The following is an 18946-nucleotide window of genomic DNA, read 5'->3' on the forward strand; positions in this document are numbered from 1 at the left end:
CAGCCTTTTCGGATATTTTAAGTAGAATGTTTGCAGCATCCTAGATAGCCTAACAATTGGAGCTTTTGGATATTTTAAGTAGAATGTTTGCAGCATCCTAGATTGCCTAACAATTGGAGATTGCCTAACAAAAGCAGATAGAAAGTCTTTATTGGGGGCGAGGCTCAAACAAGAAAATGGTCAACAAGTGCTGTCCAGAGTGGAGTGAGGGCCTCCTGGGGGGAGCAGGGCAAACTGAGGGTTGGGGAGCAGCTCCCCCCTCTCAGGGGGTGGGGTGCCTGGACGTGAGGCTGGACGGCAGGAGGGCAGCGCACTGGGCAGCCCCATGTAGATGAAGCTGCCAGAGAGGATGAAAGAGCTGCACACGAGGAAGGAGGCGGTGAAGTCTCCTGTCTCATCCCTTAGGAAGCCTGAGAGGAGGGGGAAAGGAACTCAGAGGCCTCCGTGCCCAGGTGCAGAGGAGGGGTGCGAGCGGATCCGCTGGCTCAGGCCCTTACCTGACAGGGGAGGGCCCAGAAGCCCCCCCAGGCTCATCAGCATCATCACCAGCCCGGTGGCCTGCACCACACCGCCGACGCCCACCAGCCCCGGGAGCACGCCGAAAACCAACGGGGCGTAACTTCCGGCGCTCAGCCCGTAGGCCCCAGCCGCGGCCAGCAGGGGGCCCCCCCAGCTCTCCTCGTTCCCCACCACCGGCACCAGACCCACCGCCAGCAGCCCTAACCCTGTCAGGGCCCCGAACATCGCCAGCAACCGCGGGAGGGGCACCCAACCCTGGTCCGCCAGCCACCCGCAGAGCAGCCGGGCGCCCGCGTCCCCCACGGCAGCCACCGTCACCACCAGCACCGCCCCATACCCCCCCAGGCCCCGATCTAAAGCGTGAGGGGCCAGGTGCACGTAGGGGACGAAGTACCCGCCCCCCACCAAGGCCGTGCCTAGAGCAAAAACTAAGAAGGCCCGGCGTGTGAAGAGACCTAGGCCGAGGGCAGCTAGCGGGCTTCGGGGTGGGCCCAGGGGGTCTCCAGGGAGCGCCAGGGGTCGCAGCAGGGCGCCACAGGGGGTGAGGTGGAGGGTAATGGAGCCAAGGAGGAGCAGGGCGCCCCGCCAGCCGAAATTATCGAGGAGGAGCTGCAAGGCGGGCGCCAGAAGCAGCGAGGAGGCCCCGTTGCCCGTGAGTGCCAGCCCCACGGCCAAGACTCGACGGCGGGAGAAGTAACGGGAGAGGGTCCCGAGGGCAGGGGCGAATACCAGGGCCCAGCCGGAGCCTGCGAATGGATAGGACCGGGTGAGGACAGGAGCTGGGGATGCCTGCCGCCACCATCCCAGCTCGGCTGCTCGCAGGAGGCCCTCGCGCCCTTGGCCTCCAGCTCCCGACACGCTCTATCTCCACCATCACCCCTGAAGAACCCGGGAATCCCTCTCTCCTCACCAGCAAGGACGCCCAGGCCAAGGTAGAGGTGCAGCAGACTGCGGGCGAAAGCCGAGAAGACGAAGCCGACCGAGGTGAGGACGCCCCCAACCATCACCACGGGGCGCGCCCCCCAGCGGGTGCTCAGGGCGCTGCCCACTGGGCCTGGAAGGAGGCGGAGTCAACGGAAGACACGCTCCTGGACCCCCAAACTCGCTCCAACACTTCTCATTGGTTGTTTGCCTGGCCTAAACTTCTCCCCCTGCCTAATAGCCCCTCCGCCTTGACCTCAAGACCCACTATATTCTAGAACTTAGGTACACTGGTCGACCTTTCTTACGTTGTCTGGTAATCAACCAGGTGTGTCCCCCACCACTGCACTCATGGCCCCTCCACCCCGGTTCCCGCCTCCCACCTCGGGGCCCCCCCTCACTGGCTGCCTGCTGCACGGCCAGGGCCAGGGCGCTGACCCACGCAGTGTCCTGAGCGCTTCGGTCAAAATGCTCCGCGAGGTCAGGGAGGGCGAGGCCCAGGGAGCGTAACAGTCCGTAGGAGAGCCCATTCACCGCGAAGGCTGCGGCCGCCACCACCCAGCCCCAGCCCCCGTCCGGGGGTCCGGCTGGCTTGGGGGTCATCACCGCCTGGAGGAGGGGGACCACCTGTGAGAGAAGTCTCCAGGTCTGTGCCTCCTTTAGGGACCCGGGCATCCCTGAGATCCAGCTTCTGGCTCTTTGCCCAGGGTGGGCACGTCACCCTGAGCACGACAGGACGGAGACGGAGGAGCCTAGGGACAGAACTCCCGGGTTCGCGCGATCCCGGGACGGGATGACAGCCGGATCCCCCAGGCCTGAGACTCCCCCTCCCACACACCCGTCTCCCTTACCCGACCTCTCCGGGCGGTGCGGGGAGAGGAAGGGCTCGGCCCGCTTTTCTCCCTGCTTCCGGGGCGGGCGGGGCCCCAGAGGGAGCAAATGTAGAGATGGAGCCCAACTTGGACGGGCTCTCAAGGTAAACAGAGAGCTCCACAGGGGGGCTGAGCCACCTGGGACGGGGGGGGTACGGAGGGCGGGGGCGAGCTGAGACAGCCAATCCGCCGAGCCGCGGGTGAGGCCAGACGCCGAGCCCTACGGGGATTGAATTATCCACTTACACCCCCAACCCCGGGGAAGGGAGGGGTGAGGAATGAATGCCGCCACGCCCACGCCCACGCACCTGCCGCCGGCTGTGCACCCGGGAGACGCGTGGATTGCAATCTCCAGACTGCCCAACGTCGGTAGGCAACGCACGGAAATAGCGGTAGTCCTCCCAAAGCCTGAGTGGATGAGTACTTTCGTTCTCAGGGAACGTTGCTGGAGAACCTGGTAAAAGCTCTCGGATGTTAAATCACCTCCACGGAGTGTATGTTGCGTGCTTAACAATAATATGCCCTCAAGGACGGAGGAGAAGGAAGAGGACTTCCTTATGATGGGCCAGGGACATGTACACATGTCATCTTTCATCTTCACAATCACCCTGTGAAAAAGGTGTTCTTCCCATTTTACAGATAAGGTAACTGAAACTTAGGGAGGTTAGGTGACTTGCCCAAATCACTCAGCTTAAAAAAGAAAAAAATGGTGGAAATATTTGAATTGGGGTCTGTCCAACTGCGGAACCATACAAGAAGAACAGACCTAGGACTGAAATAGAATCCGCCACCATGGAGGGAAATGGCCTGGAGACAGTTTGATGCCAAACTGACCTGGAAATGGTAGAGCCTTTGCAGAGCCAGAGAGTTTATGATTCTGAGATAGGGGTTACTGGGAATACAAAGGATTCTTGAGGTCAGAATCGCTGAAGAGTTAGATTAGAATTTTAAAAACAAAGTTAAGAAATCCGATAATTGAACCCAGGTATTGGTTTCTTGAAAAAATTTTCCTTTTTACATTAGGATTAAGTTTACCATTAATTTACTTCAGCTGTTTGATCAAGGGATGTGTTCTTTGATTTAATTTTCCAACAGTATCAGAGAAATTGGCAGTTTACAGTTTGGCGTATGCAACATCCGAAAGCCACATGGTGGCAGTGTTTCCTAATGGTTGAGAACGTTTCTACAAATAAAAGAAAAACAGCTTCTTAATCAGTGAAACTGTAAACCTAACAACATGATCTTCGAGGGCTCTCCACTGCCTATAGGAGGTAGAAAAAACAACAAAATTCTCTACTTTGGGTATAAGGCCTTTCACAATCAAAGGTAGACTATCTTTCCATCCCATCTCCCTCCCCTCTCTCCTACACCCTTCCATCAGCCGCCTGTATGGACATGCCTAGCTTTTTCTCACTCCTAAAGTTTTGAATATGTCATGCCCTTTGCTTGAAATGGCCTGGATGGGGTACAGGAGCCCTGACACACACACCCTGGGAAGGTGGTCTCACCAGCTTCCCTAGCTGGGTGTGCTGTTGTGAAAGGCACCTGGGAGACAGAGGCAGCACGTCCTCAGCCAGGGGGAAGGCACGGAGCCCACGTCCCGACATGGCCGGTGAGGACTCTGCTCCAAGCTGAATGAGGCCAAGTGAAACAAATCACTCCCTCTCCCTGGTGAAGTAGAAATGCAGGGCAGTCAAACAGGAGACTGGGTCCTCAGGGTCTGGGAGTGACACTGAGGACCTTTACAGGCAGGATACTTATGAACCAACAGGGCATCCCAGAGCCTGGGGCTACGGTGATTGGCTGCGAAAGGGCACGTTTATCTTCTACCTCATGTTCCCTGTATTCTTAGCCAACAGTGAGCCCTGAGGGAACTCACGATGGAAACAGGATGCCCCCTATCAAACCATCAGACACTGCAGCCCTCCACCCCCAACAGTGCACCCTGAGGAGACTCAGGATGAGAAAGCCCAGGATACTGGCCCCAGATGGCTGAGGTGCATATCAAAGGAATGATTTCAGTGAGCCCAGACTCTTGCATCTTCCCATACATGGAAAAGTGCTAAATTCCTTAAGATATCTGGTTTTCTTTCATTGACGTTAATCTTTTGATGTTCCGACTACCTGGTCTTTGTTGCAAAAACTCCTGGATATCCTGGCTCCGCCCCTTGCCTCTTCGGAGCAATCTCTGAGTTATCTGCCATACTGTGTCCCGGGCTTAAGTCCTCAGTTTCGTCTGCTGAATAAAACATGACTCTCAACTTTTAGGTTGTGCATTTTTCTCAGTCAACAAGCAAATATAGCAGTGAGGTTGGGAGAATGAATTCCCAAGCTAGACTTCGTGGGTTTGAAGCCCATCTTTGCCACTTATTAGCTGTATTACTGTAAGCAAGTTATTCAACCTCTCTGTGCCTCGATTTCTTCATCTTTAAAATGGGGATAATAATAGTAGCTACCTGATAGGATTGCTATGGGAATAAAATGAGACACTGTGTATACATGTATGAATAAGGGACTTAGAACAGTGCCTGGAACATGATATATGTCAGCCCCTCTTGCACCCCTGCCCCTTCCCCACTGGCTACACCTACTGATGCCTCAAGGTTAAAGAACCACATTGGTCTGGTGAGTTCTCAGTAGAACTACACAGCTTTATAAGACGTGAATGGCTACAAAGAGAGGTTAAATGGATTTTTTCTCTTAGTAGTGAGTGGTTTTCTTAGCATTTTCCAAAGTTTAGGAGAAAATGCTGGTCTCCCTATCTCAACTCTGAAAACAAATGAGAAGAAAAGGAGTCAAAATAAGTTTTGTTCATTCGCTTCCTCATACAAAATATTTATAGACACCTACCATGCCAGATGCTCTGCTTAGGGCTAGGGATACAACTATGAATGCTACAGTCTCTCCCCTCCAAGCCCCCACAATCAAATTAAGAGAAAAAGTGAAATAAAGACATCTCAACACAACGAAAGGGACGCAGACACCATAGAGTGGTGCATGGGAGGAATTGACTCATTCTGCTTGGGCCTGCTGGGAAGGCTTCACAGAAGAGGAGCTCTTTGAGCTGGGTCTTGAAGGATGAGTAGGAGTTTGCCAGATGGCTGTGTGGGCAGGGGCATTCCAGGCAAAGGGAACTGCCTGTGGAAAATCACAAAGGCATGAACCAGCTTGGCACATTGTTTATTGTTTGGGGAGCTGTAAATAGCCGCTGTGTGGAGAACAGGGAGTGTGTAGGAGAATAAAGTAGGACGAAGCTGCTGGGGCAGAGGGTCCCATCATGAAAGGCCAGGCCAAGGAATTTAGATGTTTTCCCGGGGACTGATTCTTCTCAAAATTACCCCTGATGCAGCAGTCACTAATATCCACTAATACTGGAAGCTGATCACAGAGGGGAGAGGACTCATACCAGAATCAGAAGGGTCAGGAGAGTCTGGGGTGTAGACCTTTTGTGCAGGGGACGTTTCTTTGAACTATCTTGTTTTACATTGAAAATTTTGCATCCTGCTTCGTAATCATTGATGCATATCTTCATAGGAAAGTTATGCTTTAAATGACTAGATAAATTATTTAAGTTTTTCTTCCCAAGTCCTCCTCTGGGCAGAAGCCACCTCTGGGTGGCTTCTATGGGAAGTCAGCATAGACATCAAAGTGGAAGAAGACCATGACCCAGGAAGGGGCCCTAGGACACAAAGGTCAGGGCTTGTGGTTCAGGCCAGGGGAGCACATCTGCTGAGACACTCTGTAATGGGGGTGGGTCATGAAACAGGAAGATGAAAGCGCCCACTCAGTGGGGCTTAGGATGTGCAGAGAACAAATTTGCTTGGAATGACCACACCTGAATGGGGAACTGAACCAGGTCCCCTGAACCTTGTGCTGGGGCTGGGGCTGGGTAAGTGGTTGCTGAGTCTGAGGCCAGGGGAGGCTGGTGGTGGGCTTGAAGTTGGCACAGATGAGACAGAGCTGAGGCTGGAGCTAGGTTGGGGCCAAGACCTAGGATGGGACGGGAGTCCCAACCCCACGTTACTCCTCTCTGAGCCCCTCTACCAAGTTTGTCTCTGGTGCTTCTTCAATCCAGTCCCCAATCCCTTCCCTCTGTCACCCTCCCGCCCCCCACCTCCCCAGCCCCACCACCTGCTGAAGATCTGGAGCGTCTGGCTTTTGCATCTCTCTGGACAGCCCAGCCTCCAGGACAGGAGATCAGGATGGCGGAGGAGCACCTAGCTAAAGTCTTTGCGCCCGGTCTGTTTAAAGATCCAAATATGTCTTATTCAAGCATTTTCTGCTTCTGGGACTTTGCCCAACATGTGTGTCAAAGTCCTTAGTTGTAAGCCACAGGCACCAACTCTGACTTACCTAAGGAGAGAAACGATTGATTACAGGATAGTGGGTAACACTCAGAATTACCAGGAAGACTACAGAACTAGGTTTGGCAGGAACACAGACCGGCCACAAGTCTAAACGAGGGGCCACGGCCACTGCTGTCGCCCATCGGACACTAGATGTCGCTGCCGGTCTTTTGCAGCCACTGGACCTAGAAAGTGCTGCTGCTGCTCAGAAACATCCTGTTTGTTTGTTTGTTTTGAGAATTATCTTTTCTTTTGGTGGATAAACTGAGGACTTAAGTCCAGGAGACAGCCCCTCAGATCGCTCTGAGGGACTGTTCCAAAGAGGTAAGGGAGGAACCAGGATACACAGTTTTTGCAACAAAAACCAGGTGGTCAGAACTTCAAAAATTACTGCTAACTAAAGAAAAAAAAGACATCTCAAGTTAATGAATTTAGCACTTTCTGTGTATGGGAAGATGCAAGAGTCTGGGCTCACTGAAATCATTCTTTTGATATGCTCCTTAACTTTCTAGGACTGGTATCCTGTTTTCTTCCATCCTGTATCCCCTGAGGGTGCACAGTCCAGGCAGTTGTAGTGGCTGATGGCTTGATGGCCTTACTTGATGGTCAACAGTTGAAAATATCTTCTCTGTCTCATTCATTTCTAGCTCCAAACTCAAGTCCAGGGTCGTGCTTCTGACCACCTGAGCCTTGGTCATGTGCTCTTATCATAGCTGGAAGGGACACCAGGAGAGTGAGTACCTGGTGTTTTCAGTGTTGACAGGTACATGGGTTCTGCTTCCCATCCAAAATAATAAGGTGGAACATGTCAATCATACCCCAGTAAAGCGGAATCATCATCATCATCACAGGAATTTCTCAAACAAAGGAAGGGTTTTAGATGCGAGACAGCCCAAAGTGTCCACTAAAAACTGGTCATCAGGATGGGAATGGGATTCAAACTGAGGCAGCAGGGTGTGTGCATCCTGCAAAAACAACTTGGACATGGTGAATTGTGAAAAACATGGTTCTTGATTCCCAAATCCAACGTTTTCTAGGTATCTATTAAAAGGTGGTAATACTTCAAAGCATTGTTGGTGAGACTTCAAAGAAATAAAGCTTGGAAAGGACCAGCACAACCGCAGGCAGGCACATGGTAGGAATTATACAAATGCAGTTTCCCATCCATTTCATTTCCTCCCATTTTCTGGCCACAGACAGTCACCCCTTCACCTCTACTCTCGTCTAATCTCTATTCTAGTTCCCTGTGCTCCTATGTCTGGATCTGAGAGGGGGAGTCACACCAGAAGGGGCCAGTGATGACATCTGTCTTTTCCCCTTTGTGGTACTATATATATACACCTGTACATCTGTACACATACATATGTGTGTTTCAGGTTTACAGGTATACTATATATATATAAATGTTTCCGGTGTACAACATTATGATTCAACATCTGTATACACTACAAAGTGATCCCCACCACAAGTCTAATTACCATCCATCACCATACAGTTGACCCCCTGCACCCACCCCCAACCCCCTTTTCCTCTGATAACTGCTAATCTTGTTCTCTGTATCTATGAATTTGTTTCTGTTTTTTCATTTAGTTTATTCATTTGCTTTGCTTTACTTTTATTTTTACTTATGGCTGCGTTGGGTCTTCCTTGCTGCACGTGGGCATTCTCTACTTGTGGAGAGCAGGGGCTACTCTTCATTATGGTGCACAGGCTTCTCATTGCAGTGGCTTCTGTTGTTGCGGAGCATGGGCTCTAGGCATGCGGGCTTCAGTAGTTGCGGCTTGCGGGCTCTAGAGTGCAGCCTCAGTAGTTGTGGCGCACAGGCTTAGTTGCTCTGCAGCATGTGGGATCTTCCCCAACCAGGGATGGAACCCGTGTCCCCTGCATTGGCAGGCGGATTCTTAAGCACTGCCACCAGGGAAGTCATGCTTTGCTTTTTTAGATTACACATATGATATCATATGGTATTCGTCTTTCTCAGTCTTATTTCACTTCCATGTTGTCCCAAATGGCAAGATATCATTCTTTTTTATGGCTGAGTAATATTCTATTGTGCGTATACCACATGTTCTTTATGCATTCATCCATCGATGGACACATAGGTTGTTTCCATATCTTGGCTATTGTAAATAACGCTACAGTGAACATAGGGGTGCATATATCTTTTCGAATTAGTGTTTTCGTGTTCTTCAGATAAATACCAGAAGTGGAATAGCTGGATCATATGGTAGTTCTATACTTAATTTTTTGAGGAATCTCCATACTATTTTCTATAGTGGTTGCACCAATTTACAGTCCCACCAATAATGTATGAGGGTTCCCTTTTCTCCATATCCTCGCCAACACTTATTATTTCTTGTCTTTTTGATAACAGCCATTCTAACAGTGTGAGGTGATGTCTCATTGTGGTTTTGGTTTGCATTTCCCTAACAATTAGTGATGTTGAACATCTTTTCATGTGACTGTTGGCCATCTGCATGTCTATTCAGATCCTCTGCCCATTTTTTAATTGGGTTGTTTGTTGTTGAGTGTATGAGTTATTTATATATTTGGGGTATTAACCCTTTATTGGATATATGATTTGCAAATACTTTTTCCCATTCAGTAGGTTGCCTTTTCATTTTGATGATGGTTTCCTTTGCTGGGCAGGAACTTTTTAGTTTGATGTAGTCCCATTTGCTTATTTTTGCTATTGTTTCCCTTGCCTTTGGAGTCAGATCCCCAAAAACACTGCTAAGACTGATGTCAATAGGTTACTGCCTATGTGTTCTTCTAGGAATTTTATGGTTTCATGTTTTACATTCAAGTCTTTAATCCATTTTGAGTTAATTTTTGTGCATGGTGTAAGATAGTAGTCTAGTTTCATTCTTTTGCATGTGGCTATCCAGTTTTCCTAATGCCATTTATTGTCCTGTCCTTTCTCCGTTGTATGATCTTTGTTCCTTCGAGGGTTTGTGAACTAAAGAGGCTGTGACTGGCTCCTGTTACCACAGACCTCTTCTTGTCTGTGCACAGGGTGGGTCTTTTGCCTTTCAGTTCCCTTGCTTTTGAACAGAGTTCTGCTTGTCTGCCTTGAATCTCCTTTGCCCCTGCCTGCACTTCAATGTCATTTCCTCTGCAAAGCCTTCTCCCCTACTTTCAAAGCATTTTAAATCATGCTTAAAGGCTACATGCTAGGTAGCCTTTCTTCCTAAGGGTTCCTTTCCTCTATCTCATTCAGACAAATAGCTTTACCCAGCTTTACCCACCTTTGTCTCAAACTCTGATCATATCTCTTTCTTGATTCACAACCAGGAGTCTCTCACAGTGGGACTGATCCTGGTTTAAAGCAAGTCTGTGAGTCTGATGCCTACTGTGTAGTTTGAAGAGTGTGGTGGCAGGGTCTGGCCTGGAGGGAAGTCACATCTGAGTAGGCCTAAAGAAAGGTGAGGGCAGCTGGTTGACCAGCTGCCTTGCAGGAGCATCTTTTTTTCTTTTTTTTTGCGGTACGCAGGCCTCTCACTGTTGTGGCCTCTCCCATTGCGGAGCACAGGCTCCGGACGCGCAGGCTCAGTGGCCATGGCTCACGGGCCCAGCCGCTCCGCAGCATGTGGGATCTTCCCGGACCGGGGCACGAACCCGTGTCCCCCGCATCGGCAGGCGGACTCTCAACCACTGCGCCACCAGGGAAGCTGAGGAGTGTCTTTTTTAAAATTTTATTTTATTTATTAATTTATTTTTGGCTGCATTGGGTCTTTGTTGCTGAGCGCGGGCTTTCTCTAGTTGCGGCGAGCGGGGGCTACTCTGTTGCGGTGCGTGGGCTTCTCATTGCGGGGGCTTCTCTTGCGGAGCATGGGCTCTAGGCACGTGGGCTTCAGTAGTTGTGGCTCGTGGGCTCTAGAGCACAGGCTCAGTAGTTGTGGCGCATGGGGTTAGTTGCTCCGCGGCATGTGGGATCTTCACGGACCAGGGCTCGAACCCGTGTCTCCTGCATTGGCAGGCAGATTCTTAACCACTGCACCACCGGAGAGGCCCTGCAGGAGAGCTTTTGATCCCTGAGGGTTTGCTTAAGTCTTTAGGAAAGTTCCATGCCAGTTCACCTGGGCTGGTGAACCAAAGGAGAGTGTTGTGTGCAGCCTTAGGCCACAACAATGAGAGGAACCATGTACACCTGGGCTTTCAGGATGGAGGCAGAGCTAAAAGAGCCCCAAGGAGAAGGGAAAACTTGGACCAGAGAATTGCTGCCCAGTTTTAGTGCTTCTCCTCCCTGGGCTAATCCATGGAGTTTCGAACTTGGTTTTATTAAGGAAGCTGTCTTCCTAGTCCCTCCCAAAGCTAATTATCCATTTCGGCGCTGACCTGCTGGACCCTTGAGCAGCCTGTGCCTCCCCTGACCATTGCTACCCTACACAATACATACACCTCCTTGACACTCTGTTACCCCTCCAGTCTCTGATGGTCTCTCTCACTTTCACCTTCGGCTTTGTCTCCAGTTAGGGGTCCAACTTCCCATAATGCCATTTGGTATTGGGGATGCTGACGAGAAGTGGCAGTGCCAAGAAAGCTCAGTGGATAGCAGTTCCTGGTAGTACTGTAACGGAGAAGAGCTAAATCGGATTCCACGTTGGATCTGTTTCTTTGACTTTAACCTTTGCTTCTCATTGCTTTTGTTATTATAATCATACATAACCGCCTGCCTCAGGGAACCCTGCCCACCTGTGAATGGCTGCAAGAAAAAAGAAACTAACACATACCCTCACCGAGGCTGGTCATTCTAGGAGATGTTTTGCAAGACTGACTTCTTCACCGCCTCTCCCTCTCTGATTCTATAAAAGAAACTGGCATGCAGACCCCGGTAAGACGGTTTTTCAGAGACACTAGTCTGCCGTCTTCTCGGTCTGCAGGCTTTCCGAATAAAGTCGTCTTCCTTGCCTCAACACTTCATCTCTGATTCATTGGCCTGTCATGCGGCGAGCAGAGTGAGCTTGGGCTTGGTAACAGTACCAGCCCCAGAGGGAAGGGAAGATCATTGCTGGCTGCGCGTCATAAGCCCTTCTGGAGAGCATATGCAGTGTGCTCACTGGCAGCACAAACCATCTCTGTTAGTTATGTTTCTTAATTAAAGTTAAGTAAGAAGAGTTCAACTCAACTTGGCTTGAATAATAACAAAGTATATTATCTCATGTATCAATAAAACTAGAGGTAGGAATACCCAAAGCTAGCTAATCATCATCAAGGAATCAGATTCTTCCTATGTTTTCAGTCTGTCACCCTCAGGGTTTTAGTTTTTTCCTCTTAAGGTTGCAACATGGCTTCACCAGTTTTAGATATGGCAGCCAGCCATGACCATATTGCGGAGAAAAATGAGCACAACTCTTCCAGTGTGTCCCCCTTAGTAGTAAAGAAATCTTTCCCTACAGCCCCCAGCAGATAGCCCCTCATCTGTGGCCAGATTTGTATCCCATGCTCATGATTAAACCAGCCATTGGCAAGGGGGATAGGACCACCACAACTGACATTCTCATCCTGGAGCTGGATTCACCTGAAGCACATGACTGTATGCTGTAGGGTGGATTCCTAAACACCATTTAGGGTCAGTTAGGAAGGAGAAAAAAGAATCATTGTTGCATAGGAAACCAAGAGTGTTGGCTAAACCATCTATGAACTCCCTGTTGGTGCCTGAAGGGACCTGGGGAGGTCGGAAAGCCAAAGATTACTCTGGAGGGGCTATTCCTCTGGAGGAGTAATTCCTATTACTATTCCTGGGACACTAATGGGGATTTTTTGTTTGTTATTATTAATGTGATTTGTTCCCTCTGATGATTACCACAAACTCCTCCCTCCACCACACATATACACAAGGAGCAGGAAGAAACACCTATACTCCGTGGAAAGGATCTAACATAATGTCTGTCATGAAGTGGGCATCGATATAGCAGCAACAGATAAAAGCGTGTCTCGCCTCCCCCAGTCTCAACGATGGAACCCACATCCTAACTGGTCTTCCAGCCACCAGCAATTCATTCTCTTCACTGCAGCAGTGATTTTTTTTCAAAATTCAAGTCTGATCTACCCACAAAGGCTCCTACTGCCCTCAGGACAAACTCAAGACTCCTTAGCCAAGAGCACAAGGGCCATAATCATTTGAATCCAGCCTGAAAATCATATCTTCAGAGCTCTCTCTCTCTCTCTCTCTCTTTCTCTCTTTGTATCCTCAGCTTCAGCCTGCTAGAGGGGTGAATGAGTGAAGCATGAATAGGCACAGCGTGGTTACAAATTGGATGTAGCATCACACCGATAAATTCTAAGAAGACATTGGATGTGCTTCAGCAGCCATTTTCTTTTCTTTTTAAACTCTAAGTAAAATAGAAATATAAGGAAACTTCTTAAATTTAATAAAGTCCATTTCTCCAAAAAGAAGCAGTTATTCTAAAGAGAAAATCGTTAAATCTATTTCATTAAAAAGCGTTATCACCATTATTACCCAACGGTGTATAAAGGTTTTAGCAGGCACAAAAAAGAGAGTAAATACTGATCAGACTGAGTACCTAGAAGACACAACAGGCTCTAGCATAAAACATTTTCAGAATTAATAAGAAACTTTGGCAAGGTGGCTGGATACAAGATGGATAAATGAAAACAGGAGCTTTAAGTTCTTTTTTTAGCAGTAGGGCAGCTAAACTCCTACTACAGAATACCTAAAAGTGCTAGATAAAAACATCTTTTAATTCCTTTTAAATTAGTGTCTTAGCTAGAAAGAAAATAAGAGAGGTTCTTACAGCTGAGCATAATAAATCCAGAGCTGTAAGCAAGGGTTAAGCAGATAACCCTAAAGCTGAATGTAACGTGGAGTTTCAAACGGAACACCTGTGTGAGTGGCCAGTGTCGAAGACTTGGGCCCACGTGAGGTGGGGAGTCAGATCATAATAGCAGCCTCAGGAAGGACCACAGAAAAGATGTGAGTGAAAAATATCGCCTGCCATTTCAGTAAACAAAGGATGGTGCAGCCCTCAAGCCATCACTTTACAGTTGCCCCCTGCAGTGAGCGCTGAGGGCACTCAGGATGGAAACAGGATGCCCGCCATCAAGCCATCGGCCACTGCAGCCCCCCTCTAACGGTGCACCCTGAGGAGTCTCAGGATGGGAAAACACAGGATACTGGCCCCTGACAGCTGAGGTACATATCAAAGGAATGATTTCAATGAGCCCAGACTTTTCCATCTTCTCATACATAGACAAGTGCTAAATTCATTAACTTGAGATGTCTGGTTTTCTTTCATTAACAGTAATCTTCTGATATTCTGACTACCTGGGTTTTGTTATGAAACTTCTGTATATCCTGGCTCCTCCCTTACCTCTTCAGAGTAGCCCCTCAGCGCTATCTGAGAGGCTGTCTCCCAGGCATGAAGTCCTCAGAAAGCCTGCCAAATAAAACATAATTCTCAACTTTAGGTTGTGCTGATTTTTTTTTTTTTTGGCCACACCACCCCGTTGGTGAGATCTTAGTTCCCCAACCAGGGATTGAACCAGCACCCTCAGCAGTGAAAGTGCAGAGTCCTAACCACGGGACCACCAGGGAATTCCCCAGGTTGTGCTTTTTTTTTTTTTTTTTTTTTTTTTCTCCAGTTGACAAAGACAAGAAGAAAGCTGGTCTTCCAGAGAATGAAAGAAGACTCTCATAAAAATTCATAACCACAAGCTTGTCCTCAAGCAGGATCAGGGCACAAATACACACGGCATTTGAGTTTCAAGAAACATCCAGCTGAGTGATTTATTTAAAGTAGTCTCAGCTTGGAAGGACTTTAGGCACCTGGCAGAAGCAAACACAAATCCTCTCTGGAGGAATATACCACCAGACCAGACCCGAAAGAATCTTGAGAGACAAAGTCTCAAAAACTAAGAGCTTATAGTGTAAAAACCAAAACAAAACACAAACGAAAAAATAGGGCATCTGGAATGACAGTCAGTGGAAATATCAAATAGCAGAATAGAACTTTATGTTTAGATGTTGGAATATTGAAAAAATACAAAATGAATATATCTAATATGTTTAAATACGTAGAAGAGAGTCTGAAAATATGAATATGAAAAAAATTATGAAGAAAAAATGATCAAATGACTAGAGAGACTTCCAGTGGCGAGTGCTCACAGCTGCTACTGCCATTTCAGGCACAACAGTGAGGCTGAGACACCAGCTGGTCCACTGTGGTGTCGATGCTGGGGCTGGTGGGGATGCACACGGCTACTGAGTCTCAGCACGTGGGTGCAGAGATGGCCAAGGTAGGCGACTTCCACTTGGAGGAGCCGAGTAACTGAGCTGAGTCACCTCAGATTCCAAACAGAAGATCAGAAGTTTGATTCATTGCCTACTTTACTGGAATTCTACAAAATGTACTATTTAGACACTACAACATCGATAAAACCAGTTCCCAAGGCCAGGCAGGGAAGTGGAGTGATTCTCAGGCAGGAAGAGCCAGAGGATGTGTTATCCAACCTCTCTTTGACTTTAAGAAAAGAGACATCCTGAAAATCCAAGAAAAGTCTGAAGAGCAGTGGTGGAATGAGGACAGCAAAGGCAAGAGGGAGTTCATTCCAGTCCCTTATGTTGAGAAGTATAGACCTGCCTCCACCTCAGGATTGGCTGTGATTGGTGGTCAGTGAACTGGTAAAGGTCTCAGGATTAATGTGAGTGGTCAGGGGAGTATAATGCAAAGGACTTCACTTCCCATTCAGTCCTGTCCATCTGCTGCTTCAATAGAACCCGATGAGGACTTCAGCAGAGTAGAGCTCAACAGTTTTGCTGACAGAAGGGAACAATATTTTTCAGTTATCTGCAACTGCTGTCCATATAATTTCTTACAGAGGTCTAAGGCAGTTTAGTTTTTTTTTTTTTTTTTTTTTTTTTGCGGTATGTGAGCCTCTCACTGTTGTGGCCTCTCCCGTTGCGGAGCACAGGCTCCGGACGCGCAGGCTCAGCGGCCATGGCTCACGGGCCCAGCCGCTCCGCGGCATGTGGGATCTTCCCAGACCGGGGCACGAACCCGTGTCCCCTGCATCGGCAGGCGGACTCTCAACCACTGCGCCACCAGGGAAGCCCCTGGCAGTTTAGTTTATATAAGCATTCTGTTCCTTATGACCTTCTGGGACAGAGTTACTCCATTCCTAGTCACAGTTCACCACAGTCAAGATATGAAACTGGAGAGTTTATGTGTTAACTTCTGATTGGCTAATTTTAGGCGGTAGCGGCTATGCCTCTGTGTACAGCAGGGAGAGGTGTCTGCCCCTTATTCTCAGGTAGTGCAAATCGATCTATGGAAAAGTGGTGGAATTAGGAGCATCGTGCACTGCTTATCCTGATTTACTTAATGGTTTTCTTTTCTCATTCTGAAACCATTCTACTAAAGGGCAATAGACTGTTCCCATCCACCTCCATGAAGTAATCATGCACCATGTGAATAATACACAATGGGATTGCTTTTTCACTTACAAAACATGACCAGTTATGACTCATTCTGACATTTCAAATCCTAACAATTCTGGGAGTACAACTAGAGGCATTTATCTTCCTTTCCATCCAATGAGTCATACATTTTCTTCAGATTCTGTTCAGATTCTTGTCCTTTTTCCCCAAACCTACAAGTAGGTTAACTCTAAGAAGTATACGTTTTCATTCCAGATGAGAAGCGGGATGTGGAGAGCACCTTAGTGCACAACATTTAGCCAGTATTAGATCCACTAATCACCCAGCTCTCTGCCTTCCCCCAAGGAGTCACTGTAGGTTCACGCTGCTCCGGCAGTTAAGTAACTCCTTACTCCTGACCTTCCCTTCATAGTCATATGACTGCTGCCACCGCTCCAAACATCATGTCCTCAACAAGGAACCATCCACAGCAGGAAGGCAACAAGCAGGGGTCCTCCCTAGACAGCTTTCTTTCTTTCTTTTTTTTTTAACCAGGGAAGAAAATCTTGCACAGAAGCCCCAGAAGGTTTCCAGCTCCTCAAATGTCATTGGCCAAAACTGAGTCACATGTCTAACCCTAAACCAATCACAGACAAAAGAGTGGGCATGCCCTAATAAGCTTAAACCAGTCATAACTCAGCCCTTGGTAGTGAAGAAGGGAGGGGCTACCCCAGACTGGTTTGTGCCCCACACCTGTATACCTGAACAAAGGAAGAAGCAAGAAATGATCACGGGAAGTGTTGGCTAAAGAACAGAGAATTATAGTCTGCAGTGAGAAAGAGGACTGAAGTGGATGGTGGAAAGGAAAGAGTCTCTCGAGGTTCCAGGTCCCCTTTCCAGTCTATCTCAGGGCTTTAGCCACTTCCCTGCCCTAGAGTCACCTGTTGGTTTCCTAGGTATGGCTGGCTGCCTTAACAGAGTGCTGCTGCAAAAACAACAGAAATGCATTGTCTCACAGTTCTGAAGGCTAGAAGTCTGAAATGAAGGCACCAGCAAGGTTATGCTCCCTCTGAAACCTTTAGGGGATGACTCTTCCTTGCACCTGCCTAACTTCTCATGCCTCAATCCTTGACCTTCCCTGGCTTGCAGTTGCCACCCTTTAATCGGCTTCCGTGATCACATGGTTTTCTCCCATGTGTCTCTTCTCTCCTTATAAGGACACTCACCATACTGAAGTAAAGATCCGCCTTACTCTAATATGACCTCATTTCAACTAATTACGTCTGCAACCATCTTATTTCTGAATAAGGTCACAGTCACAGGTACTGGGGGTTAGGACTTCAACTCATCTTTTTGGAGGACACAATTCAACCCATAACAGGCTGTGTGAGACACCCTTGTGTAATGAATGGTCTTTTGGCATTACCTAAACCCAGAGATATTCTGTAGTTTATAACCAGAGTCCTTTCAATATAGGACTCCAACAGGGATTCAAACAAGTCCAGACAAACACATGTCATACAAGCCCTTCCTCAGTCTCGTCCTCTGCTTACTTAAGACTCTGTTTCCAGAATCAACATAGAAAAGCTTACATGATCACCCAAGAGCACTTTTATCTCCTTTGGACCAAAGTCCTTTTTCAGAAGAGACTCTTGTATAACTTTGAATAACAGAGGGTTTGTTTGCATAATTAGAGAGCCAGCCTGGGAAGTTTCCTAAAATTAGGGAACAGTCTTCTTTTAAAATATATTCATGCCAGACAGAAGAAAATTCAGGTTGTTGTTGTTGTTGTTTTAATTTGTGAAAATGTAGCTTTTATATAACACTTTTTGTTCAATTTGCAAGTCTCGGCTTGCAAATTCAATTTGCAATGCGTCGGCTATGCCAGATTCATTGTGCTTCCTTCCAGTCCCTGCACCCTTTCTGGATATTGATATTCTTTTTTTTTTTTAAATAAACTTATTTATTTATTATTTTTTGGCTGCGTTGGGTATTCGTTGGCGTGCAGGCTTTCTCTAGTTGCTGCGAGCAGGAGCTACTCTTCCTTGTGGTGCGTGGACTTACTGCGGTGGCTTCTCTTGTTGCAGAGCATGGGCTCTAGGCACACGGGCTCAATAGTTGTGGCTCGCAAGCTCTAGAGCGCAGGCTCGTAGTTGTGGCACATGGGCTTAGATGCTCCACAGCATGTGGGATCTTCCCGGAGCAGGGCTCGAACCCGTGTCCCCTGCATTGGCAGGCGGATTCCTAACCATTGCGCAACCAGGGAAGTCCCTCGATATTGATATTCTTAATATTCAGAACCTGTCACAAATTGCCCACCCTCATCTAAGTCAACCCCACTCCAAGCATTCTGACTTTTCAGAGCTGGGACAGTCTCTCCTTTGTGGCACCTGTGACACCATCACACCCCAGTCCTCTCCCAACCAGGCTGGAATTGTTTGATTTTGTCTTTGCTGTGGGGGTGACCATTATCATGTGACCTTGACTCACTTATTCCAAACTTGGAGAGCTTGTGCAAGTTGGGAGAATTTCTTTCTTTTTTTTTTTAGGTTATAATGTGCTTTATTAACACAGATCACGACTTCCTTTGTTAATCATTAAATATGCATTTATGGCATGATTTTCATTCCCAACCCAAAATGTTAATCCACCCTCCATTGCTGCCTGTCGTTTGTTTTCAAACAAATCTGTGTTGTAAATAACTTTATGCTCTAGATCTTTGGAAATTTCTAATTAGATATTTTTCAGTGTCATTTATTTGTCGAATTTTTTTTAATTAAAAAAAAAAAAACCCTGGGGCTTACCTAGTGGTGCAGTGATTGAGAGTCCACCTGCCGATGCAGGGTACATGGGTTCGTGCCCCGGTCCGGGAGGATCCCACATGCCGCAGAGCGGCTGGGCCCGTGAGC

At 48.0% G+C, this 18946-nt stretch overlaps 1 protein-coding gene across 8 annotated transcripts; it reads right to left on the reverse strand.

Moving 5' to 3' along the window:
* Positions 1-129: 129 nt before the first annotated feature.
* Positions 130-17151, reverse strand: SLC16A11 (solute carrier family 16 member 11). Of its 8 annotated transcripts, XM_033423066.2 has the most exons (6): positions 16458-17151; positions 3348-3495; positions 1842-2766; positions 1430-1573; positions 498-1265; positions 130-410 (listed from the first exon to the last, which is right to left on the reverse strand). In XM_033423066.2, the coding sequence occupies exons 3-6, from the start codon at positions 2113-2115 to the stop codon at positions 181-183; spliced, it is 1416 nt and encodes a 471-aa protein (XP_033278957.1). In that variant the 5' UTR covers positions 2116-2766; positions 3348-3495; positions 16458-17151; the 3' UTR covers positions 130-180. The 8 variants fall into 8 exon arrangements, with proteins under 8 accessions (XP_033278957.1, XP_033278958.1, XP_049558636.1 ...); XM_033423067.2 differs by lacking the exon at positions 3348-3495; XM_049702679.1 differs by lacking the exons at positions 3348-3495; positions 16458-17151 and having other exon boundaries at positions 1842-2049; positions 2621-2754.
* Positions 17152-18946: the final 1795 nt, after the last annotated feature.

Source organism: Orcinus orca, chromosome 19 (assembly GCF_937001465.1).
Source record: "Orcinus orca chromosome 19, mOrcOrc1.1, whole genome shotgun sequence".
Taxonomy (NCBI): Eukaryota; Metazoa; Chordata; class Mammalia; order Artiodactyla; family Delphinidae; genus Orcinus; species Orcinus orca.

What these genes read in the sequence shown, in the direction of transcription:
- SLC16A11 (XM_033423067.2), bottom strand. Translation starts at nt 2,115, where the DNA reads ATGCCCGGGTCCCTAAAGGAGGCACAGACCTGGAGACTTCTCTCACAG. An exon ending in TGGCCTGGGCGTCCTTGCTG is followed by an intron (nt 1,266 to 1,429) that starts GTGAGGAGAGAG and finishes ATCCATTCGCAG; the next exon opens with GCTCCGGCTGGGCCCTGGTA. An exon ending in TCTGGGCCCTCCCCTGTCAG is followed by an intron (nt 411 to 497) that starts GTAAGGGCCTGA and finishes CCCTCCTCTCAG; the next exon opens with GCTTCCTAAGGGATGAGACA.